The 26,369-nt window shown below is 47.7% G+C and overlaps 1 protein-coding gene across 1 annotated transcript; it reads right to left on the bottom strand.

The window, feature by feature from the left end:
• On the bottom strand, window positions 1-26,369 carry LOC142813872 (uncharacterized). The gene is made up of 4 exons (XM_075891829.1): window positions 26,255-26,369; window positions 24,154-24,371; window positions 22,844-23,130; window positions 1-1,346 (listed from the first exon to the last, which is right to left on the bottom strand). Exons 1-4 carry the CDS (start codon window positions 26,361-26,363, stop codon window positions 995-997), a joined length of 966 nt encoding a protein of 321 aa, XP_075747944.1. The 5' UTR covers window positions 26,364-26,369; the 3' UTR covers window positions 1-994.

Here is a 26,369-nt window from a genome sequence, read left to right as displayed (position 1 = left end):
TATTGGCTATGTACTTTACTGTGGTCGATGCCCGATGCTATGGTATAATTCAGTGTACTCGTCTTGGAAGTTTCTTGGATATGGGTCACAGTTAGAGTTCCTATAGAGCGACGCGACGAAGTATTTGTTGCTCTTTGCACAAAGGCCCTCGAAGCACCAAAGCTCAAAGGCAGGACTGAGCTTGTGTTGACCGCAGACTTGATTCACCGAGAATTTTCGCAAGTACAAAGGAAGCAGGAAGCCTAAATTACCCATTTATAGGAGCACATATACACTGCTAAATGCTGGTACTCGCCATTTTAAACATGTCTTAAAAATGGTTGTGATGCTCAGTATTATAAAATCCAAGTTCGTTTCCCTTTTACGTTGCGCTTTCAGGTAACGCTGAAGTGATGACATAAAACTTTCAAGCATATTAGCCATGCAAATTATGTTACTACTCAATTGTGTCACACAGAAATATGGGGTAATCCAAAGTCAGGACATGAGCCATCAAATGAAAAAAAAAAGAAGGGCTGATAAGGTGAATGATCAGGAAATAGTACCTCGGCCAAGCTGACCGGCTGTTGGATATCGGGACTGGTCTTTCCCAAAGCCGACTTATCACTCTTGGCAGGTTATGGATAACGTCATGTCCTATAGTGTCGCGTGCCGCTGTCAATAATCGCTTTCTGGAAAGTGTGGGTTTTTCCCCTTTTTAAAGGAAGGGTGTAATGGGGCTCAGGAATTGAGACGGCGCCATGACAGCACCTCTGGACATGACGTTAGCATTGATCTGCTTTAGACTAACACGCTGAGGAGTTATGAGGTGCCCTTGACAGGAGTCTGGTCCCACTTTGCCGAAGCGTCGGCCATGCAGCGAGCCTGAAGCACTTTCGCCTGCTCGTTCAGCCTACCAGAAATTCAGGGTGACAGATAAATACAGATATCCATAAGCAAGCCTAGCTGAATCACACTAACACGTACTGTTCTATGAGGGGGAAACCTGATGGCCCTAACTTGTCGGACGTCCGAGGATAGAAATAGCGACCCGAGTAGGCGCTGCCGCGGCCGAAAAGCGCCGTGCCGCATCAACGGCCCGGACGTTCAGGGAATCCCCGGTGAATCGGCGCTGCGCTAGCGCGCGCGTTGCGGCCGGCAGCAGCAGGCCGACAAGCACTTCGAAGAGGCCGACGATGCAGGCGAACGCCAGGCCGAAGAACATCAGGTAGAAGATGGCTCCCACGTCGACGAGCTTCATGGCGGCCACGACGGTCGTCTGCGTGTCCGTTGTGTGACGCAGCGCCGCCTCCATGGTGCGGCGGTTCCACTCCTGCGGCAAGCCGGCCTCCCAAAGCCAACGGAGCCTGCGCGTGAGTTGATAATTCAGTGAAAATAACTAACTAACTAACTAACTAACTAACTAACTAACTAACTAACTAACTAACTAACTAACTAACTAACTAACTAACTAACTAACTAAATAATTATTTAAATAAATAAAAGTTAAAAAGACACAGGGCAAGCAAGAAACCCGTGTGATACGCCGATATCAGCAAAGTAGAATGATCTATGAAGTAAGAAATCCTTCTCACTTTTGGCATCCGACCTAGTGTCTAAAAACAAAACAAAAAACGTTCTGGTGAAAGAAAACACAACCACCGCAGCGGGCAAATCGCGTCGTTCGTGCTGTCATCAAAAAAAAATTAAGTGGTGTGAAGACAGATCTGAGCTGTTTGATAAAACGGGGTGCGTGAGACCCCACCCGGCCGCTCAACGTATGCGCAGTTCCCACTGGAGCCACGCATCGCTTTCCCAATTGCTAATTTGGCTTCGATTTTCGGGAGACACCTTCAACGTGTAGCCAGGTCTGTACGCATAACCGTGGTTGTTTCAAAAGAATCATAACAGCTTGCCCAAAGTCGTGGAAGGCTGAGTCATGACAGAGAACAAGGGCACGTAGCTGGCCCTGGCTTGGCTAGGTGTTTGCCTTCTCTGTTGTTTCTTTCCTAGCCCTTGAAATACCATACCATAGTACTTCAATCTCTTTGCTGGCCATGGCCTAAGGCTGTAACACTATGGAGTACTTCGCAATCATATTCATGATCATAAAGGTAAGCGCGACACTTAAATGACGAAGACGGGACAGGAAGAACACACAGGAGCGGTAACTTTCAACAATAATTATGAATATGCTACACCAACAAGGCCAAGAACCTACCCTATCTATGAGGTAGCTTTGTTCGTTGCATGTGGTGGCCATGTGGCGGCACTGTGTCCAGTCTGTTGGCATCGGGCAGACGACATCGATGGCGGCTGTTGGTGGCAGTGCAATATCCCGCGACGAGTGAGCACGCAGTTTTGATCTAATTTACTGTACTGTGCCTATAGTGCGGGTTGTCTGAAGGTAGGAAAGGATGGTTCATAGTTGCTCCGTAGCTTGATGTCAACGATGTTCCTTGATGTCAAGGAATGACGGGAAGAGTGGAAGCGGCGTATACCTCGGCAAGAAAGGCGTGCTTTCATATTTGGCTCCCCGGAGAGTGTTCGCATACTCCAGTGGTCAGTCGGAGGTGTTTCTGCAATGTCACAGGGCTACGTTCTGAAACATTTGCCAGAACGATGTGCCGAGGACTTTCGACGGCCTCCCGGCGTACTTGTCTAGCACCCTGAGCCAGGCGTGTAGCCAGAAAATTTTTTTCGGGTATGAGGAGTGGGTGGCACCACACTGATTTCGGGAGGGGCACCCCTTTGAAATAACCATTTTTCTTTCTCTATGCCATGGCGAAGAAAATTTCGAAGGGGGGGGGGCAAGTGCCCTGGGTGCCACCCCCTGGATACGCCCCTGCCCTAAGATCGCTGCCTGTACAGGGTGTTACGACCGGCCCTAGGGAACCAAGCAAGAGGAGGTTGGGGGAGAACCGGTTCTTGACCGACTGTGTCGTCCACCCCCACCTCCCCATTCAGGCTCCCCCTCTCGCCGGGAGAACTCCGGAATCTGCTGTGCGTTCGTGACCATGTTTGGCAACATTTTAGGGCGCCGTGACCATATATGGACCTCATGTTAGGTTGTGCCACTCCATGTGTTGTGAGGTGTGTTTCCCCCTCTCTCGTGGCCGGGGTGCCGGAGCCACCGTATTGGCTGACGATGCGGACAGTGCGCCCAGTGTCGGCAACGCGGCGCTATAAAATGCCGAAGACGTTTTGTATCTCTCACTATTCTCTCTTTGGATCAGTTGATCACTTCTCCACATGTAAATAAATCTCTGTCGTTTGTTCGGGCGCCTTTTTCTCGCTGAATTGTTGGACGATGGATCCTGCGACGGGGCCAGCTACCGAAAACGAGACCGGCAGGACCCGGAGTCCCAACAACTGGATGGCAGCGGCGGGATGCCGATAACCCCGAAAGCGACCACTGGACGGAGTGAGCCCGAAGTCCAACAACGGGACGACAGGAGAAGGAGGACACGAGCTCATCGACTTTCAGAGGGAATCGAACGGCACTTCTGAGAGGCACGACGCCGGAGACATGACTGCGAACTGGGTGAGTGCCGGCTTTCTCTGTTAAATTTTACCAGGCATTTACTCTATGTGTTAAGTAAAAGCTGGTAGAGAGGGGCTGTCTTGGTCATTGGGTTAACAGGTAACTTGCGTCAGGCAGAAATTGTGTGATAGCTTGGTTAAGCTCTTTCTGTCAGTGGCGTCAAGGTTAACAGTGACAGGGCAGGATTCCGTGTAAGAGCTTTTGAAGCTTTATTTGTAGACTAAGTTAACGGAAAACTTGAGGCAAGGCAGGTATCTAGAGCTGTCGTTGCCGTCAAGGTTAATTAGTTGCAGGACAGGAATCTTTGTGGAACAGAGACAGCGGTACTGGAGGCAGCCATGAATCTGAAATCCCTGCGAAAGTCCATGTTGTTGCTACTTGCAAGGGAGTTGAATCTGGAGGTGTCGGACTCTCAAAGAAAGCCAGAGCTGATAGAGGCGATTCTCGCATTGGGGGCGGAGGATGACGAGCTGTCAGAATGTGTCGAGGAGATTCAGGAGAGGCAAGCGGCAGAGGCCGAAAGAAAGGCGGCCGCGGCCGAGGCCAAAAGAAAGGCGGCCGAGGCCGAAAGGAAAGCGGCAGAAGCCGAGGCAGATAAGATGCGAAAGCACGAGCTTGAAATGAAGCGCCTCGAGCTAGAGATTAGCCATAATAGTAGAACAGGAAGCAGCGAGGCATCCGGTACCGCAGAGCGGGTCAGGTTCAAAATGACGGACCTAATGAGATCGTACAAGCTAGGGGAGGACATTGGGCTGTTTCTCGTCAACTTTGAGAGAACTTGTGAAAGGCAAGGTTTCAGCCAGGATACATGGCCTCAACGCTTGTTGTCCCTACTTCCAGGGGAGGCCTCAGAAGTAATCGCGCGCCTCACGAAAGAGGAGGCTGACGAGTACAGTGAGGTAAAGTCGAGCCTTCTCAAGAAATACAGGTTGTCAGCGGAAGGTTTCAGACAAAAATTTCGCAACGCCGTAAAAGAGAACAATGATTCATACCCGGAGTTTGCTTACAAGTTAATGGCCAACATGGAGGAGTGGCTCAAAGAGGCAAAGGCGTATGGGAATCATGACAAGGTGCTCGAGTGTATCGGTCTGGAACAATTCTATCAAAGGTTACCAGAAAAGGTGAGGTTCTGGGTGCAGGATAGACCGGACGTGAACACCGTAACGAAAGCCGCAGAGCTCGCTGAAGAATTCGTTACGCGCCGCGCCCTCGGGGCAAATAGCGAGCCAAAAAGGGAAAAATTACTACTACCGAATAAGGCGCCGTTTAGAAAACAACCGACAAGTCTCGCACAAAAGGGTGAGGAAAACAATTCATCTAACCATGGGGCGTCGGCAGAGGCAAGCAAAAGGAAATTTGAGGCGAGAAAACAGGCTGCTTGTTTCAATTGCCACGAAACAGGGCACTTCGCGAAACACTGCCCGAAAGAAAAGGTGGCCTTTTTATCTATAAATGAAGCCGACGAGAACATGAAGTTGTTAGAGCCCTATATGTACGACCTTACCGTGAACGGCAAGCAGTGTCGGGTTCTTAGAGACTCCGCAGCCACTATGGACGTAGTTCATCCGTCTTTTGTTCAGTCCGGACAGTATTCAGGAGACTGTGCCTGGATTAGACAAGCCGTAGAAGCAAACAGTCAGTGCCTCCCCGTAGCTAAAGTTGTCCTTAAAGGCGCATTTGGTACGTTGGAAACGGAAGCCGCGGTATCGCCATATCTACCCCCTCAGTATCCTTACTTATTTTCAAATAAGTCAGATCAAATGCTGAAGGAGAAAGGTCTAACGTTGGGAGAAGGCATAGTGCAGGCACTGACTAGATCGAAGGCACGTGCGCTGGCTGCGAGAGCAACATTCACTGAGGCAAACAAGCCTCAAATCGACAACGGGCCTGGTTGCGAGTTGGACACCGTGGTAACAAATCGACTTGTGCGAGAACAGGCTGCAGAAGCCGTAGTCGCGGAGGCAACCATTCCTAAAGGCGACGTTGAACCTCCTCCCGAACTGGAAGGGGTCAATTACGCCTCGTTGACCGAGCAAATAGAAAATGCCGTTGCTCCCAAGCCAATTCCTGGTAGTACAGAGGATAGCACAGAGGGTGACACATTCCAGGTACTAGGAACTACAAAAGAGTTGTGTGTCATGCCAACTTCGGATAATTTCCGTCGGCTGCTGCAGGTGAGCCCCGCTTCATTAATAACCGAACAAAAGGGGGACCCGACGCTTAAGCAATTCCAGGACAGTTCGAAAGAGGGAATCGCCAAACGAAATGTGAGATTCCAAGAGAGGAGCGGCATACTCTATCGAAAATATCTAGATAGGCGAGGAGTAGAGTTTGACCAGGTAGTCGTACCTCAGGCGTCTCGTCAGGATTTGCTTAGTTTGGTGCATGGAGAATCATGGTCAGGCCACTTAGGCGTAAAGAAGACGAAAAATCGTCTTTTACAGGAATACTACTGGCCTGGATGCTTTAAAGATGTAGAGAGGTTTGTAAAATCTTGCGATGTGTGTCAACGAGTGGGTAAGCCGGGAGATAAGGCGAAATTTCCAATGAAGCTGGTACCCGTAATCACGGAGCCCTTTCGTCGGTTGGTAATTGACACAGTAGGTCCTTTGCCCAAGACAACTTCAGGCTACCGTCACATCCTGACCTTAATCTGCCCAGCTACTAAATTTCCAGAGGCGGTCCCGCTAAAAGAGCTAAGTTCCGTGGAAGTAGTGAACGCACTTCTGTCCGTGTTTGCCCGGGTAGGCTTTCCTGCCGAGATACAATCAGACCAAGGCACCATTTTCACGAGTGCCTTAACGACAACCTTTCTAGAGCGGTGTGGCGTGAAATTATTGCATAGTTCAGTCTACCATCCGCAGTCGAACTCGATAGAGAAGCTTCACTCCGTGATGAAGCGAGTGTTAAAAGGCGGCGGTCTCACTCCGGCGGCACGAACACATCGTTTTTGTCACTTTTCCAACTGACGTGGCGGCTGTTCTTCTTGTCTTATATAGTTGGTTTATGTGTCATTGAAAAGCTTAACTTTTTTACATTTTAAAAATATCTATTAAAAATAAGTAAGCTTTTAGCATTTGGGTAGGGAGAGCCAAGAATAAGCGCTAGTTACATGATTTGGTCTGACTGTGTGTCAGCAGTGACCATTTTCTGAAAAATCTGCTGCAGTTACAGCACTGTTCTTTGCACAGAACATTTAAGACATATTTATCTATTTCCTCAACGTAGCAAATTATTCTAGCACTTTTACTGTATTGCTGATTAGCTTTTGAAAAGAGCCAAATTTAGTGAATGTCGAGGCGGACTATCCGGCACCTATTCGCTAGAGAAAATTCATTTTCTGGGTGTACATAGAGGATGGCATTTTCCGTTTGAGTGCTCAATTTTATTTATGTACGCCCGCTCCCTTTTTAATTATATTGATCTAAATTGGGCAATATTCTCATTAGATAGACCTACCGTGGCCCATTTTTGGGGAGAACTACTGAAGTTCGTTTGCTGAATTTGCACGTAGATAAACTAGAACCCCTGATCTATTTCCTCAACGTAGCGTTTTTCAATAAAGTAAGCAGAAATGCGAAACAAAGCTCGCGAATTGTCTTAATTTATCGTGCCGTAAACATCAACAAAGTCGTTGTTATCTTGAAATAGCAATGAAATCTAAGCATGCATAGCCTAAACTATAACAGTTACGGTCTCCTGGTATACTTATGCACACGAATCGCACACAAGAACTGCAGGAATATTGCGAAATTCACATTATTCCTATCACTACAATGAAAATCTTCTCCTAGCGCCACCTAAACAGAAATAAGGAAAGCGCTGAATTTGAAGGTTCCCTGTCTCCCCGAATGCGGCGTGCAAAAACATTTTGCCTCAGGAGGAAACGTCTTTTCTAACTTCAAACCATGCACCGTCATCTGTAAGCCTTCCTCCCTTCGAGTCTCATAAGGCTGCGCGGTACCGCGGGAGAGCGTGAAAACAGGTCGGCAGTATCCTCCGAGAGGGTGGGGTGAGCGTCTTCACGGGAAAAGAAAGGCCGAATTCTTGGAAAGTCCCTCTTTTATGTGTGCACGTCTTTGTCGCCCTCCTCACCCCCCACGGACTATAGCGAAAAGCGAGGGCTGTGCGACGACAGTCAGAAGAAAGCAGAAAAACGAACGACAAACGAGTGATACGAGCGAACTGAGCAGACGTGCGTGGGTAAGGTATTTGTGAATATCTTTTTTTTACCGTGAAATATACGGAGCTTCAGACGTGCTGCGCTTGTTCGTATGGACCCATCACAACAAACAGCACAAACACGAAACGAGGCACACCTACAGGAATGAGATGAAGTCTGTTTTGTACTTTCTGCGTGTTTATTTCATTTATTTACTCTGGGGAAAACTACGGTGCGGCAGGAATTGAGGACGCGTGTTCGCTTTCCGCCTTTATATACGACAAGCGCACATTTCCATAGCGCCGAAATGCGCGAACACCAATGTTCTGAAGTATCCCATGACGGCGTTCCTCATAATCACTGCAAACTCGCTCTAAGGGGACGCGGGCGCTTTCAAACTCTTCTCTCGGAGTCAGCTGTGAATATCCGTCATCGGTTTCAATAAACCACAAAACCGAGCAATATTTATTCCGTTGCTCACTGCATAAACTGGCTAAAATCATGCTACTGCCTGAAAATCTTGCAGATTTTTCAGCCAGTAACAACGACGCGAAGTGGCATGAAATTTGCTGAATGCACGGCGTGGTGTAAGAAAGTACTTCGGTGCGGGGACAGCAATGAGGCACCAGGGCTCTTGTTTTTTTTTCTGCTTTGAAGCACCCACGACAAGTGAGGTCCTTCAGGGAGGCAGAAAGGCGGATAACTTTTGACTATGCTCCCACTGAGCAGGTCTGGTGGGGGAGCGGCAGTGGTGAAGCCCATCTATATTTCCTATGCACTGAGGGTTTATGCCACTCAATCTAAGGATTGCAACGTCGAGTAGGGAACTTGTTGGTTTTCTTCGGTACCAGTGTACAACACCATGCGACAAGGCACCCTGCCGACGCTTTCGCCTGAAGGAGAGAGAGAGAGAGAGAGAAAGGCAAAGGAAAGGCTTATATGATACCCTACACGGGGAGGGGGAAGGGGAGAAAAAGAATAGAGAAAAATGTCAAGGGCATGCGGCACCTGCTGACAATTCGTCATTAGGAAGTCTGCTGTGCGGAGAACTGTCAATGCGTCAAGATAGCAGCTCCTTGACTCGTTAGCGTGAGTCATAAGGCTGACGAGTAGAAATAGCAGATCTTGGACTTACGCCTAGTAGCTCGAAAAGAACAGAAACGTTTCTGAAAGGGATAAGTTTATAAGAAAGTGTGGTGACATCGGTGTGCATAAAACACGTTTACATGAGTGCGAAACATGCGCGTCGCATTCATGTAAGCAATGGAAGGCGCATTGCACTAATGCGTAGGAAATGGGCAGTTTTGCGAGTGCCGGTCGATTCACGGGCCGTAAATCACGATGAGGGGAATGGTGGCCCCCCGTTGTGCGAACTTCGTGCGTCCCTCTTTCGCTATAAGGAATTTATTAATATTAGCTCAAGAAAACAAAAACACTCGAGAAAGAAGTGGGACGAAGCAGAAATGTCGGGAGCTGAGATATTCCTGCCTCCTGCCACTCCTTTCTCAAGTCATTATTTTGCTCGCGCTAATATGTACCTATTTATATAGTGGTTGATGACGCAGAAAATTGTGCGAATTTCTGTTTCCCATGCTCGAGGCACGACTAAGCTAATGAGTTATTTTTTTTAGTTCTTTTACATAAACCAACTCGCCCAGCTACAAGTCGCTGTAATCCGATACTCGCTCGCTGTAATCCGACACCACATGGTAGCTGCGGCGTACAGAAGACGAGAGGTCCTGCAAACGGCGTCGCATCACCTTTCCGAAACGCGCTTGCAAAGTCGATGGGCTAATCTGGCATTCGTGTAAAATTGATTACAGCCTGACAGCTCGAGGCAATTGCCAGTCAGTCGGCTGCCAGCTGGGGCGACTAACTTCACTCAACAAGAGGCCGGCACGCCGTCTCCACGGTTGTTGGGAGTGGGGTCCAGTTCGTCTTTCCTCGATAAGAAAGCACGTTTGCGTATAGCCGGGCGTCGACAGTTTGCCGTAAGCCGGCACGACAACTGGCGCATCACGACCATGTAAACGGGGGTAATGCGCTAGAAAGACGTATCCCACAAATGCGCCAGGCAGGTCTGGATTTCGAGGGGTAAGTCGACCCAGAGTACTTTTCACGACAAAGGAACGCCGACCACTCGTCGTGTTGGTCTTGTGTGCACTTCTCGCACACTACAAGACATCTGCGAGGACAGAAAGCAAGAGCTTCTCGGGACTAAAGTCCGCTAAGTTTTTCTCTTTTATCTAAGTAACGACAACTGCCTCCTCTCCCGACCCTCTCTCACACACAGCCGGTGGCTGCCGCCATGTGCTTCCTAACTAGGAAGACTTCCAAAGCCACGTACGTATAAGTAAATTAGCCACGCGCCTATCAGTGAACAATGTGCGAACGGGACGCGCCTTTCTCCTCCAGCTAGTCCCCCGTCAATAGTGAGCGAGGAACGCGTTTTACCAGGTACCAAGAAGGGGTGCCCAAGGCGACACCACTAACACCTGAATAGTCTAGATGGCCTCGCACGAGGGCAGGAGATTTGGAATAACAGCCACTATGCTAGCCTGAAGGTGCGAGGCAGCATGACGAGGGGGGAGGCGGACTGAGTGAGGATAAGGATGGACACAAAAATGCGTGCTCAGCACGGAAGGCGACAGTGCTGTAGTAGCGTGAGACACTAGAGATAGAACGCATTTCTGCCGCATCCTCTGGTGTCCACTGCTCGCGTAGAGGGCTTCTTTAGAGTTTGCTTAGCGTGCGCTGCGAGTGCGTGTGGGAGTACCTGCAGCACAAGTGCCTTGCCGGGCTTCACATGAGTCATGACAAATCATAAGGATAGAGCTTCACGGAAGAGGAAGAGAGCCGCCATCGCGTCATGTCGAGCACGGGCAGCAGCTGCATTTTCACACCATTCAAGGTAAGACCATTTCGATTACTGTGGTTTCTTTTGATACTAAAAGCGCGCAGCTACAGCAGCAAAAAGAAAAAAAACATTATAGAAGCCTGTTCTTGATACGGTGGCGAGCTCGTTTTGTACCCCAGACGCAATGTGGGCTTGGTAAAGGAAGGAAGGAAGCAGAAGGCAAATTGTCACGTTGTGGGCGACATTCTTTCTATGATCAGCTTTACGTTGCCAGCTACACTGCTATACTTTACTCTATTTTATGTTGGCATGTTAGTTTTGGCGGCTATATATGTACAAAGACAAATTCGTTAGAACTTCTGTTTTACGGCTTCAGGTGAACAAAACTGTCCAATGCTATATCCCGTACTTTGTCGCTGCAGCGCCTTTAGGTGCGTGTACAGGACGCTGGACACGCAGTCACTCCTAGATAATGCGCGCCCGTGAGAAGAAAGTGCTAAGATCTGCGGACGTGTGGTGTCTATAAAAAACCTTGTTTCTTTGTGTATCTGAAATGTCGCTGCCGTGTATCAAAAGGCTAAGGGTAGGTGCTTCTTAGCGCTGTGACGAGAGGTCTGGGCGAATCAGGACCTACAGCACGCTGTGTGTACGTCACAACGCTCCTGCTTGCGTGTTTATCTGCTTGGGCGCGTTTTATTTGTCGTGACCTTGGGCTCCGTCTATCTTTCTGACCTGCACTTGTCCGATCGAACAGCATATTTGCGGGCGGAACATTGAGCAGTGGTGGCAAAGCCCGGCATTTTTGTCTGATGCTGCTTTTTTCGCAAGCACGCGGCGTGCTTGAGAGCTGAGCACTGTAACTGAGAAAGTGTTCTATAAAAGCTAGACTGTGCTCAAAGTAAAAAAAAAGATGCGAGATGCACCCAATCAAATGATTCTGTACACACGAGCGCTTATCCCACAGAGCACGGACACGCGCGCACACAGCGTGTCACATGCCCTATCCGCCCAACCATCCTCTCAAAACGCTATGACGCACTTGTCAATCCGTAATGGTTCATATTTTATCCCGGCCACCCTTTTCTACCGTAAATATGCTTTTTTGGAAACAAAACTATTTAATTTATATATTGATTGATTGATTGATTGATTGATTGATTGATTAGGTTCAAGGAAGGCAGCACAAACACCTGTATCATCTATCTTGCCTTTTATCGACATTCAAGCAACCCATAGTAGACGACTGTCGGGAGAAATTCTTTTCAGTAATTATCCCGACTGAGAAAAGGACTCGCCCTTTTATTTTGAGTTTTGCATCGGTCCCTCACCACACCAGCTTATTATTCATGCCAGCTTTGGAAGTGTAGTTGCTACGATCCCTGTGCATCTGGTGCTAGCTCACTAACCACATGATGTACTTTCCTGTAAAATTTTCAGGAAAGCGAATTCGCCGGAGAGCAACAGAGAGCAACGCCAAAGCGCCGCCTGTACGCCATGCTTGGACGACAGTGGTTTTGCCAGAGAGGATGACGCAACGTCTGAATACTGGGACAATTTCGGCATCGTCGAGGAGTCGCTGCCGGGCCTGAGTCTGGAGACAAGCGTCACAACTCAGCCAGAGGAGGCGATCATCATCGGAAGACGAGTTGTGTCGCTGGCCCATTTCGTGAACGCTGTTCGTAGTCTCGACGACCACAGCTGTCCTAAGCTGACTGGACGTTTTGCACTCGAGAAAGAACGGAGAGTGGGGCTCTGTTCGGAGCTCACTTTTACCTGCAGTGAATGTCAGGAAATCAGAAAGTTGACGACTGACCCCGTCACAGAACCAACGTCCCTCACTGACAAAGCAAACGTAGGAGTCAATGAGGCTGCTGTTTGGGCATTCATGAGTATCGGATCGGGCCACTCGCAGTTAGAGGAAGCAATGGCAGTCATGGAAATTCCTGCTATGAGCAAAGGGGCTTTTCTACGCCGGGAGGAGTCCCTGGGAAAGGTAAATAAGCTGATAAATATTTATTTTCTCTTTCTGAAGACGACGGAGGATGTGCAGCTCTTTATTTTTAGTAAAATTCACGTGAAGTGACAGTGGCACGTGCATGGCAAGCGTTTTGAACGGGAGTATGGCACGATGAGAATTTCTCTGCAACATTTCGTCGTATACAATGAAACGATTGATCGTGAGATGTCAGGATTACAAGTGAGCCAGTAATCGTCCTGTCTAGGAGCTCACTCACGCATTGACGCAATTACAAAGTGCGGCATCGCTATTGTGAAAACAATTTCGACGTTGTAATCTGCTGTAACTTTTGTTTTGTTGCAGTGCTGGAAAACCGTCCTTTTTGACCAAATGATAAAAGCCGGAAAAGAAGAAAAAAAACTCGCGGAAGAAGCTGGGGCTTTCTGTGAGGATGGCATAACCCCCTATATTACAGTGATTGTCGATGGTGGGTGGTCACACCGCAGTCATGGACACCGGTATTCCGCCAACTCTGGTTTCGCTGTGATTATAGGAGGACGCACGAAGAAGCTCCTCTACCTAGGAGTACGAAACAAGCTGTGCAGTACCTGTGAGCACTATTCTAGGACGGGAAAGGGCAAGAAAGACCATGTGTGCTACAAGAATTGGAACCAAAGCTCAGGGGCAATGGAGTCGGATATTATCGTTGAAGGCTTCCAGAGAAGCGTGGAAATGCATGGTGTGGAATACCGGATATTCATAGGGGACGGGGATTCGTCCGTTTTACATCAGATACTCACGAAAGTGGAGTACGGGCGCTTTGTAAAAAAGAGGGAATGTGCAAACCATGTTGTGAAATGTTACACCGCTCGGCTCTATGGCATAGCCAAAGAAACAAAGGGCAGTTCAGCTTTCCTAAGTGGCCCTAGGATTAAGCGGTTAAAGAATGGTGCACGGAAGGCCATAAAGCACTACGCAAACATTCTTAGAGATGTACAGGGTACTGCACAAAAGCAGCGTGCCCAGAAAGCCGACCTTACGCGCCACCTTGCGGGTGACCTAATAAATGGCCCAAAACATGTTTTTGGTTGCCACGACAGATGCAAAGACTACTTCTGTGATGGCACCAAAGGTGACAACATTTATGATGGCATGCCTAAGGTGCTACAAATGAAAATAGTTACCGCTGCCAATATAATTGCCGAAAAAGCTGACCGTATTGTGACAGATGATACAAGTAATCTTGCCGAGGCAGTCATGGCACTGGTAGCCAAACTATCTGGTGGTAAACAGATCAACAGATGTCAAAAGGGCTTTTATGAACACCGCTGTTATGGAGCTGGGCTCAGCTTTCAGCTGGGGCCACAGTGGCACTGCCCCACATCCAAGGCTGTAACCTGCAAGAGCCCCGCAGCCGTCTTGAAGCGCTACGCAAGCAAGAAGACGGCTCAGAAAGCAAACAAAGAGTCTCTCAGAAGAAAACTGTTTGAAGAAAATGGCCACCAGCAGCATAAGCGCAAGGAGTCTACGGTGAACGACTCAATGATTCATTATGGTCCGAATTGCCAGCAGCCAGACATGCCACCAGAGCAATATGCCGAGAAAGAACGGGCTGTTTTAGCAAGCCTGCAGGTGAATGAGAAACAGCAGATGGAAATTGAGAAGGCTACTCGAGGACAGGCTGATAATCCTACATGGCATTTTGAAAGAAACATGCGCCTAACGGCGTCGAATTTCTATGCAGTATGCCGAAGGAGGGAGTGGACACCTTGTGACACGCTCGTGAAGACCCTGCTCTATAAGAAAAATTTCACCAGTGCCGCTCTTGAGCATGGAAGACAATTGCACTCCGGTTATACGAGCAAGAAATGGAAACTGCTGTGCAACCTTGCGGATTATTTGTTTACCCAGAGTACGGATTCTTGGCGGGGTCGCCAGACGGATTAATTGCGAGCGACGGTATCGTGGAGGTGAAGTGCCCATTCACTGCGAAGGACATGGAGCCATCCGAGGCAGCTAAAAAGTACAATCAAAGGAGCCATGTACACGAACCACCCAAATTGAGCTGCTCTCATAACTATTTCTACCAAGTGCAAGGTCAGCTGCATATCACTAAAAGAAGTTTCTGCCACTTCGTCGTCTGCACGTCGAAGGCCATCCACGTACAGCGGATCGAAAGAGATAATGACTTTTGGAAATTCAGAATGCTTCCACAACTAATCAGATTTTACAGAGACTGCATGTTACCTGAAATTGTAGATCCCCGTACTACGCGCAGCATGCCCATACGCAGACCACAGTGGAATGTGAAAGCAATTGAGTCACACCAGCAGTCTAAACGAGCTTCGATGAAGAACAAGGAGGCAAAGCAGAGTGGCGACTCGGACATTTTTCACAGCCTTGAGTCGTAGGACTGCTGGGCGCGTGCACTGTCAAGAAATTCACCAATTGTGACGATGCTAACTAATGGTGATTTTGAGCGCACTTTCGTGTTGGGGCAACGCCAAGTGCGTCTGTAGTTTCGGCCATCTGCAGTTGTAGCTATTTACATATTTCCACGCAAATTGCCAGGGCTCGAGCGTTACGCATACCACTTTGTGCATTGCAGGCGCCGCGAACCAAGCGAAATGCCGAGAGCCCCGTTACGACAAGCGAAGCCAGCCGCAGTGCACGTGCCAGCCCTGCACGCGCGCGAGCTGCTACCGGGGGGGGGGGGGCTAGCGAGCGTGACGGAGGAAGAAGGCGAGGTTAGAGGCCAGTGGCGAGTGACATCAGCAGACTCCGCGTTCGCTCTATTGGTTACGCCGACGACGCCAACAGGCGCCGCCGCTCAACGCAGCAGTATGTGCGTAAGAGCTTCGCTCTAAAGAACTGCACATTAGGAGAACGACCTTGTATATATCGAATGGCAGATGCAGGCTCAGATTTGACGATAGCAAAGACTCTTTCTCGAACAAGCTATGAGGTAGCAATTCACTTCTTTGTGTCGGGTGTGTCATCAGCCATTCACGTGCGTTCTGCAGCAGCAATGACCGAGAGACATGACCACAGAAGCGCCAATGAACTTTTGTAAAAAGTTCGTGTGTGATATAGGATAACGGAAAATAATAATAAAACATACACCTTCATTCTCTGCTGTCACAAGTTCGCATCCGAAAGTCGTGATTATATGTACTTTTGCTTTGTGCGCTTTCACATTTCTCTAAATGTATGCGTTGTAGTTCTGCGGGCTTTTTTGTGTGTGTGATGTTCAGGTGTCTTCGTGGCTGTAACCAAGTGCTGCCGACGCTCGTTTCGTACTAAATAAATTGTCACAACAACGTGTATTGACTCAATCTTGCTTACTGCATGACAGCCCTTCATTGCATAGCATATACACAACACTAAGACTCGTTGCTTGAAGATATGTTAGCCGACATAGTTATTTGAATTGGCCAATCATGCATCCAAAAGCCTTATCCAGTGCGACAAGACCTTTTCTTCAACTCATTTGCAACTATTGTATTTGTGTACTCATGTTTTTGCCTTGCATGCGCTTTACGAACTCGAAATGGGTACGAATTAGAAGTAATACAAGCAGCGGCTGCGTAGAAAGATGCATGGGAGATGCACTGTACCATAAGTCTTCCCCTCCCTTGTTGCACTCCTGGGAGGTTTGTGTGAATCCGCCCCAGTTTTTATCATGAGATGTTTATAGAGCTTGAGGTAACGGCCTCGAATCTACGAGCTTGCAGTCAATAACTGATTTGGGCGAAACGATCACTCTTCATGTTATTGCCACGACCTTTACAGGAAAAAAATGATGTTGAAATAGCGTACGCGAATAGAGAAGTCGTTCCTTGGACAAGGGAATAACGCACCTGGACCATTCAGGCCACGCATGTGCGAGTATCGCTCATATGACACACAAGAGGTAATTGCTTCATTTTCGTCATAAAAATAGTTTGTCGACTAGTCCGATGGTTTGCGTACGGCAACGTGATAAATAAACGCTGCATCAACCAAAACATGAATTTATACTAGCCTGCTGAAGTTTCAATTCTAATGAAATAAATTACGCTACGTATAGTGGGGAACACTAATGATTATGCAGTCGGCACGTGTTGGGCACCGTGAGTCACAGCGGCCGCACTTCTTAGCACGCGATTTGCCTAACTACCCGTTTTTTTGTTTTTGTTTTTTTTTTAATTTGGAAGCTTAGGTCATACTGGGAAGGAAGTATACATAGTCAAATATAATTTGCCTTCTCCTGTCCCACCGAACCGCATCATGCTCCAGCAACCCCAATTATTTGTAGAACGAACTGTTCCGTTGAACCTCGCATGAATATTCATAGTGCAAGTTTTGATCTCCATTGTATATATACATTGTTGTGACCTCCGCGATAGAGTTTTTCACTCAACCTCGCATTCCGGCACTGTATGGAACGTAGAGCAGCTGGCCAAGCAGGCTACGCAGCCTACATGAGGGATCTCTTGAAAAGCAGCGACCGCAGGGGTCAGGGGCTAGTGAGCATGGAGAGAGATGGAGGTGTCGTTGAAGGGGAGAAAAAAAAAAGCCCCTGCTCAGTGCCTCATTTCTTCGAACCGTGTCAGCGCGATTTGCACCCCCTCGTCATGCAGTGTGGCGCGCCGGCACACGTGTGGCAGTTCACCTCCGAAATGTTGGCCTTCCAGTCCTGACTTGGTGGCGCCGTCTGGTATTTTTTCCAGAACTACTCGCAATATGGCGACAGTAGAACCGCCACCTTAAGAGCCTTATGTTTTGAACGAAAAACTGACTGGGAAATGTGCTTACCTGCAACGATGTTTGCACTAAGAACTGCACCACATGAGACAACAGGGTTTACGCCAGCGGAACTTGTTTACGGCCGCAGACTGCGATCTCCTCTTCGTATGCTGAGAGATTCGTGGGAAGGTCAGGGTGATGATCCTGTAGTAGTGGAATATGTCCTCACCTTATTGGATCGTCTAACAAAAGCCCAAGAACTGACCGAGAGTGCGATGACCAAAGCACAGCAGAAGGCTAAGCTTTACTACGATCGGACAGCTAAAGCGCGACACTTTGCTGTAGGAGACAGGGTCATGTTGTTGAGGCCCTCCCAAAAGAATAAGCTTGAAGTGCAATGGGTCGGCCCGGCCGAGATTACTCGAAAATTGTCTGACACCAACTATGTGGTAAAATTACCAGGAAGTCGTAAGGTACACCAGGTGTATCATAGCAACTTACTCAAACCCTATAAAGAGAGGGAAGCCATCGTGAACATGACTTTAAATGTTCCGGAAGAGGTTCCGGCAGAAATTCCTGAATTAGCTCCCGAATCGGACGAAGTCCCGATCGAGAAAACAGTTGAGGATTTAGTATCAAAGCCACAGCTGACAATGAAGCAGAAGCAGGAATTGCGTAGTCTTTTGACCGAGTTTCAGGACAGATTTGTAAGCGAGCCAGGCCGGACATCCGTCCTCACTCATGACATAGAGCTTACCTCGTCGGAACCGGTAAAATCTAAGACGTATCGGGTGTCACCTCGCCGGCTTGAGCTAATAAAAGCAGAGGTTAACAGGATGCTGGAATTGGGCGTGATTGAGCCGTGTGAAAGTGATTACACTTCCCCGCTAATTCTTGTGGAGGTACCCGGCAAGGATCCGCGTCCTTGCGTAGACTATCGTAAGTTAAACCTCATCACCAAGGATCAGACATACCCAATTCCCCACATTGAGGAACGCGTCGAGAGGGTAAGCAGCGCGGAATTTATCTCAACGCTAGACCTAGTGAGAGGTTACTGGCAGGTGCCGCTCACCGAGAGGGCGAGCCGGTATGCTGCATTTATTTCACCATTGGGGACATTCCGCCCTAAAGTGTTGAGTTTCGGCCTAAAGAACGCGCCTTACTGTTTTTCAAACTTAATGGATAAGGTTTTGCGGGGTCAAGAGGACTTCGCATTGCCTTACTTGGACGACGTCGCCGTGTTTTCCTCGTCCTGGCCAGAACACTTGGCGCATTTGAGAGCAGTACTGACACGCCTACGCGAAGCAGGTTTAACGGTAAAGGCGCCCAAGTGTCAGCTAGCACAAGCAGAGGTACTCTATCTCGGGCATGTTATCGGTCGAGGGCATCGCCGTCCCTCTGAAATGAAAGTGGCAGCTATCCGAGACTTTCCCCAGCCCCGAACGAAAACCGATATTCGGGCTTTTCTTGGAATAGCTGGTTACTATCGTAAGTACATCCCTAGATATTCCGACATTGCCAGCACTCTTACTGAGGCGTTGCGCAAGACCGAGCCCCAAATGGTCGACTGGGATGAGGAGAAAGAAAAGGCTTTCCGCGTTTTGAAAGCGGCCTTGTCGAGCCAACCTTTGCTTAGTTCACCGGACTACTCGAGGCCTTTCATAGTCCAATGCGACGCTAGTGATAGAGGCATGGGGGCAGTTCTTGGTCAAAGGGATGAGGGGGATGAAGAGCATCCCGTCGTCTATGTTAGCCGGAAACTCACCCTTCGCGAGCAGGTTTACAGCGCTAGCGAAAAGGAATGTGCGTGCTTGGTTTGGGCAGTCCAGAAACTGGCTTGTTATATTGCCGGAAGCAAGTTCATTGTGGAAGTGGACCATTGTCCTCTCACCTGGCTACAGACGATGTCCTCTAAGAACGGCCGCCTGCTGCGTTGGAGCCTCGTTTTGCAACAATATACGTTTGAAATACGCTACAAAAAGGGTGTACTCCATGGCAACGCTGATGGCTTAAGTCGATGCCCCTGACGCGAGAGGATGTCTCGAGAACTCTGGCATTTTTTTTCCTGACCTAGACAAGAGCTAGTGATTGTTTTTTTTTTTTACTCTTTTAGGTGTACTTGTTTGAAAACATTGAAGACACGGCTATCCAGGGTTTCGGGTTCGGTGTGCTTCCAGTGTTGTTGTTTTGTGTCACCTTAACGTGTGAGTAACATTTTGAATAAATTGTGTATTTCCTTTAATATCAGTTAAAGGGGAAAATTGCCTGGTGGAGTTTGGCGGAATTGTCCGGCGCTCACCGGCTGAGTAGTTGTGTTTTCATGTGCGTATGTGATGTCTGTTGAGCCCACAATGAAGCAGGTGGTGCCCTCTACTTCATCAAAGACGGTCGTCACCAAACCGACTGCCGGCGCTGATTTCTCCGGACAGTGGCTGCAAACCTCAGCCCATCGAGATCTTTACCCCCCCCCCCCCCCCCCCCCCGCGCGAGAGACTGTTACGACCGGCCCTAGGGAACCAAGCAAGAGGAGGTTGGGGGAGAACCGGTTCTTGACCGACTGTGTCGTCCACCCCCACCTCCCCATTCAGGCTCCCCCTCTCGCCGGGAGAACTCCGGAATCTGCTGTGCGTTCGTGACCATGTTTGGCAACATTTTAGGGCGCCGTGACCATATATGGATCTCGTGTTAGGTTGTGCCACTCCATGTGTTGTGAGGTGTGTTTCCCCCTCTCTCGTGGCCGGGGTGCCGGAGCCACCGTATTGGCTGACGATGCGGACAGTGCGCCCAGTGTCGGCAACGCGGCGCTATAAAATGCCGAAGACGTTTTGTATCTCTCACTCTTCTCTCTTTGGATCAGTTGATCACTTCTCCACATGTAAATAAATCTCTGTCGTTTGTTCGGGCGCCTTTTTCTCGCTGAATTGTTGGACGATGGATCCTGCGACGGGGCCAGCTACCGAAAGCGAGACCGGCAGGACCCGGAGTCCCAACAAGGGCAAAAGCGCAGCAGGCCGTAGCAGCTTGGGCTGCTTGGTGCTGCTTTAATTGGTGCTGTGCGTGTGTCTCAGAGCAAAAATCTGAACTAAATGATAATGTTTGTAAGCGAGCACTGGTCTCATATGGTTTGGATTCAGTGGGGCGATAATCAATCGCTAAACATCGTGCAAAACACGCCTGGTTCTGAAACGCCAGCTGTAAGTGATGACACCTGATTAATATAACGAAGACCGAAAAAAAAAGCAGCTCAGAGGAAGTCATTCGCCTTCGATGACTGGATGGTGAGAAGCCTCTCTTTTTTGTTCTTTGATAAGTCTATGTGGTAATATTCCCCCACCGCCTCCCTCCGAAATCTGTCTGCAAAACTAAGGTAGTTTTGCAGCGCGTCCAGGATCGGGCAGACTGCAAGCTTTCTGCACCTCGAATATTTTTGCAGTCTTCGTGATTGGCCTAACGATCACAGAGGCAATGAAAAGTTACGTTGTTATGCGATGGCCCCATCGTAGACCTGATAGTGTGACGTCATCGTTACATCACTAATTTTGAGTGACGATCTGTGATGTCGTGAAATGTTGACGTCATCACGTGGTGGTTTTATGCATCACTCATGGTGATGCCATCGACGCGGAATGTTGGCGGTGAGTTTTCGCATTTGATGAGACATCTAAGACTTTAACTTTAGTAATAGTATGTAGAGGGACCGTGAAAACAACACAGTATTGCATGAGCAACCGAACTTTTAACGTGGCTTAGCGTCGAATAGAGATAAATCAATGCGAAGTAAAACGCGATAACCAGCTAAAAGCCGCATAAAGTATCTCCTGATCACCGTTCATTGCTCATTGCAAAACAATGATGCATTCAAGCTAATTGTTGGTTCAATAAACACGAGCCTATCTTACGATATCTTTGTAATCAAACACCGATCCTGAAATATCTGTTGTCCACGGTCAAGAGTGGAGACCACTGCACTTCCACGATGCATTAGGATTTGCCAGAGTCATTTATTGGCTCTTAATCGCCAACAGATTGCGACTAACTGCTTTAAGGTAACGAAAAAAAAACGTGGTTTATTAGCAATAGTACATCGCACAGCGGAGGCAGCTCTTGTAATTGCCATCAAGTTTCTAGATAAAATGCACTGCACTATACTTTCCCTGTTTCTCTGTTTTATTAAAGCTCCCCCCAAATTTCCTTGAGGTGTATAACGTCCGTATATGCTACCTACAGTAGCATATACAGTAACTCTACCCATACATGAGTGAGGGCGCCTCTAGCGTCTGCTCCTGTCTCTGTATGAAACATTTGCACAAGCTTCATGAACAGTAAAAATATGTAAGGACTCTGACGGGTGAAAATAACCTATCCAGAAGAGTATTCATGACTTGATCTCTACTAAAATGTGCCTGAATGTTCGGGTTTCGCAAGAAAATCTGTAACACGACGGGACACGTCGAGCACTATATATATGTTTCAACAAGTTACCCGTATTAAAATGGATATATCTTGCCACCGATAAGATGGCGGGTTCTTGTGTTCACTTTCTATGCACATCCTCCACTCCATCAGTTTCTGAATCGTCTTTTGAATGCCCATGACGAAATTAACTGTCATTTCTATATACACTTTATGCGGCTCAATTTATATCGGATGGGGCAGCACTCTGATCAAAGGTCAAACCCCCAAAGTTCAGAAATCGCGAAATTGGTGGAAAAGCGCTTTTCCCCAGCAATTTCTTTTTTTCAATTGAAAATCTTGTTTTCCCAAAACTAACTTCAAAACCATTGTTCTACCTAGGCCCACATTAAATTTCATCAAAATCAGAAATTATAACCCGAACCTTGTGTTCAATCTTATCTGGACACACCCAAGACCAAAAAATCGACAAGCACAAAAAAAAAAAAGGGGGGGGGGTAAAGGACAGATGAGAGAGCTCTCCCTGTTTTGTGTTCTTCGATAGTTGAACATATTCTTTTAGTGTTCACGGATGGCCAGCTAGCCCAACAGTTGACTCTGCTGACGTACTCGGAATAGGCGAGTTTGCGACGGGTCATATGAAGACCGCTTCTCGGGATTAAGCCGTGACTGTGCTAGCTTGTATTGCGCAGGCCTGTAACATAATTTTTTCTGATTACCAGAGGGGATCTTAACTACAAATACGTACGGGTAGGTATAGGTAAAATGCTGTTCAGTTGTTTTCAAACCTGGGTTAAAAGTATTAGCGAAGTAACCTACCTGCTTTAATCCGCGCCGCTAAGTACACTCGGAAAGATCACTGCACGCAGAGTTATTTAGTCATACCAGTTGCAAAACTGTGTTCCAAATCCCGGACACGCAGTTGGCCAAACTTTTCAGGACTTTTTTTTTTTTTGATCAACAACACAATACACAAATGATGCGTTTAATAGTGGGTGTGTTGAACAATAGGTGGCGCGACAATCTGCTCACTCCTTAAGTTACTGTATGCTACCTAAAGATAGCATATACAGTAACACTGCTCACTCTCGATATCGGGGCCAACGGTGTGTCTGAATTTCGATACGTGGAGCCTGTGGGAGATTTTCGCAACTCATATGATTGAACAACTCTGAATGCACCCACTGGTGCACACTTACTAACCTCAGGTGCATCTTCTTGATGAGGCCCTGGTCAAACTCTCGCCGGACGAACATGGTGAATGGGTTGTTTATGAAAAAGTCGGTGCCCAAGTAGAACTCTCCGTCGACGCCATTCGGGTAGAGTCGCGCCACGGAAAAGTACAGCATGATGTCGTCACAAAAGAAAATGGCCCTCTCGTTTAGAACCTCGTCGAACGTTTCCTTGGTCAGGATCTGGGTGGCCGATGTCACGGACCTGTAGCGCTGTACCTGTCTCCACAGGCGCTGGTGGTCGGACCGGGTCGAAGTCTGCAAACGCCAAAAGACATTAGATGTATAAGGAGGATAAAGAAATCAGTGACATGTGCCTCCAAGTTATCAAAGCACCACTCTTGTTGCCAGAAGACACTTGGTAAGCTAGTAAACGCCCCAAAAGCTCACCGTGAACTTGTCTGCAAACATTAATTATTTGTGTTCCGAGTTTCGAAAAGTTTTCTTGAGCCAATGTTGCCAAAATTCAGGAAAAAAAAAACCTTTGGTATCCGTTATGTCGCAACGACTTCCAGCTCTTGAGGTTCCGGCACAACTTGGAAGTGTGGCAGCTTGGGCTAGTTGGTATGACATGATGATAGCTATAGCGCGAGAACAGAACGAACACACAGAGACAAGAAGTCCTTCGTGTCCTTCTTGTCTCTGCGGGCTCGTTCTGTTCTCACGCTATCACTATCATCATTATCATCCGGCACAACACTTTAAACTGAAAAATTGGCCTCTTGCTCCTGCTTCTACTATTACTACTACTGAAGGAAAGAAGTGTAAATTTAAGGGCTCGCTTTTCTCGGTCAGTCAGAGCGTGTTGGCATCGCGGAGAGTGTGGAACACTCGTTTTTCTTGTTGTCGGCGCCGACGGACGCTGCCACGTTTAAATGCACAAATACAGCTGATAAGATGGACGGCCAGAGAATGACCGCCACCGTGGCTCAGTGTTAGATCGTCGGACGCGTCATTCAAAGGTTGCGGGTTAAAGGTTACAAGTTACATTAAAATTTATTTCAGCTACATTACAATTACTACTAATACCATCCCCTATATTTCTCTTGACATCACTTTCAGTTAGTTATGTCTGTACTGCTATTACTATGGCTACTAAATAATAATAATAATAATAATAATAATAATAATAATAATAATAATAATAATAATAATAATAATAATAATAATAATAATAATAATAATAATAATAATAATAATAATCTCATAACAATAAATCTGTCACAAGCAAACCCGTTTAAACTCGTTCAACGTTTTACACATTTGTATTCATCGCCTTACTCTGAAAAGCCGATGGTATGTACTTCCATCGATGAGGTAGGGCTTGATCTCCGGACGCTCGATGACGTCCTTGATGCCGCTTATGCGACCTGTCTGGTCTTTGACCATCAGACTTGCTTTCATGATGCCCGTGAAACCCGTCATGACCACCATGACCACGATCCACCAGAACGAGGTGAGCCAGCGCCTGTACGAATCTTCCGGGGGCTCTGGTGTGGCTGCGGCAAAAAGATGAACGCTGCATACACGTCATGTATACGAAGAGTTTGCATGGAGGCCTGACCACACACGCGCGTCGCAGCGCTTCGGCGCCTGGCTTGTAGACTCGGTGCCGCGCCCTCTCCCTGTGGACAGAGATGGCGCGCTGTCTTGTCTATAGCTTCTGAACCACCCTCTATTTTCATAAGGAGGAGACGCGACGCCCAGTCTGCACGCCACGCGCGCTGACGCGCTTCAACGCGTGCGTGTGGTCAGGCCTTAGCGTTTCAAGACTAACCGTGCCACCTTTTCAGCGGCTAATGACGCTGTATGCCAAATAAGTAGCCCCTACAGCCCTCAATTTTTCCTTGCCTAAAGGAACCAACAACCGGTTATCATGGCACTCCAGTTTTCTTTAGTCATGGAATACCGGTTTTCTTTAGCGCTACGGAAACCTTACCGGTCATTCGCCTCGGTGGATATGGGACCAGGGTGTTCAGCTGCTGACTAAAAGGTCGCGGGTCCAATCTTGGCCGTAGCGGCTGCTTTTCGATGGAGACGAAATGGTATATATATATATATATATATATATATATATATATATATATATATATATATATATATATATATATATATATATATATATATATATATATATATATATATATATATATATATATATATAGAGGCCCGTATACTGTACATTAAAATTTCCGCAGCCCTCCACTACGGCGTCTCTCATGATCTTTTCGTGGTTGGGGCGTTAAACCCCCGATACTAATAATTAGCCTTACTGGCCCGAGTGTCTAATCACGCAATGGTGATGCGGAAGACACGGTGAAACATTTTCAATGAAACATTTTCGATGCGCGATGACTATGAACTTGTATACACGTAGCTCGCGCCGAAAACAGTGGCAGGTCAGCGCGAGAGTGGTTCGTGTTTGTGCACGGCGCTTTGCTGCACATGCAATCACTACATGCGGATACGTCGCCACTCGACATGTTCCACTGAATGGTTGCTGCACAAAAGCGCGGCTTCACAGCATGCAATCTCTGTCGTATCGTAAGCAGCACAGAATAGAGCGGGGATAGATTATTACGTCGTCTAATTTGTTAATTCGCATTGTGTAATACACATTGCTTAATTATGAGCACTACTTATGGTGTGCATGATGGCATGAGACTCCGTACCGCAAAGTGAACACGCAATGTCACACAACGCGAAAGACAAGACTGGACTATGACTGAGTGTGCGCGCGTGTGCTGCCGAATGTGCTGTGTTTATCTCCCTCTCTGCTCTCTATCTTTCGTCTCCCCCATCCCCCTCCCATGCGCAGGGTAGCAAACCGGCTGCCTATAGGCTGATGAACCTCCCTGCCGTTCTTTTCCTCCTATTCTCCTCCCCCATAATTCAGTTTCAGGGCTGTTCCCCCGGGCTGCACAGCAAGGAGGTTTTTTGTGACCTTTACACGCTATTTAAAAATGCACATCCTACCGTAATCACGGACATGATGCTTAACTATAACTGCAACATTATGTCACTATAATTCACGCTCTTTTCAGTTCCACCAGTATTTGATCACACGGTCCGGCCACTTGTCGGTCACACTAAAGCTACCCGACTTTCTCTCCCCCGACAAGCAGGTCATAAATGCGCTTGTACTTAGCGTATTCATCGCTGTAATTGATTCGTCAAAGACTTAGTTAACTCTCATAGCGAGGTCACTTGATGATTGATGAAAAAAAAAAGGAGTGTCAAGACAAGAAGAGAGTCTTATAAGTCTTACCCTGTAGGTTATTTCAAGTGTAAACGAAAACCGGAAACCCTGGCGACATCACATTAACTGGATGTGCTCAGCTTCCCACGCCCCGATAAGCACACCGCAGCGAGTGTGGCTTACATTCAAAGAACATGTTTCCAATCAGGTCCATGAGTTGGTCACCGAACATGCTGATGCGACTTTTGCCCCCTGCCGTGGGGACCGACATCAGGATGGCGAGGAACACCATACTTGT

The sequence above is a fragment of the Rhipicephalus microplus genome, chromosome 4 (assembly GCF_043290135.1).
Source record: "Rhipicephalus microplus isolate Deutch F79 chromosome 4, USDA_Rmic, whole genome shotgun sequence".
NCBI classification, from domain to species: Eukaryota; Metazoa; Arthropoda; class Arachnida; order Ixodida; family Ixodidae; genus Rhipicephalus; species Rhipicephalus microplus.
This window is presented reverse-complemented; position numbering and strand designations above follow the sequence as displayed.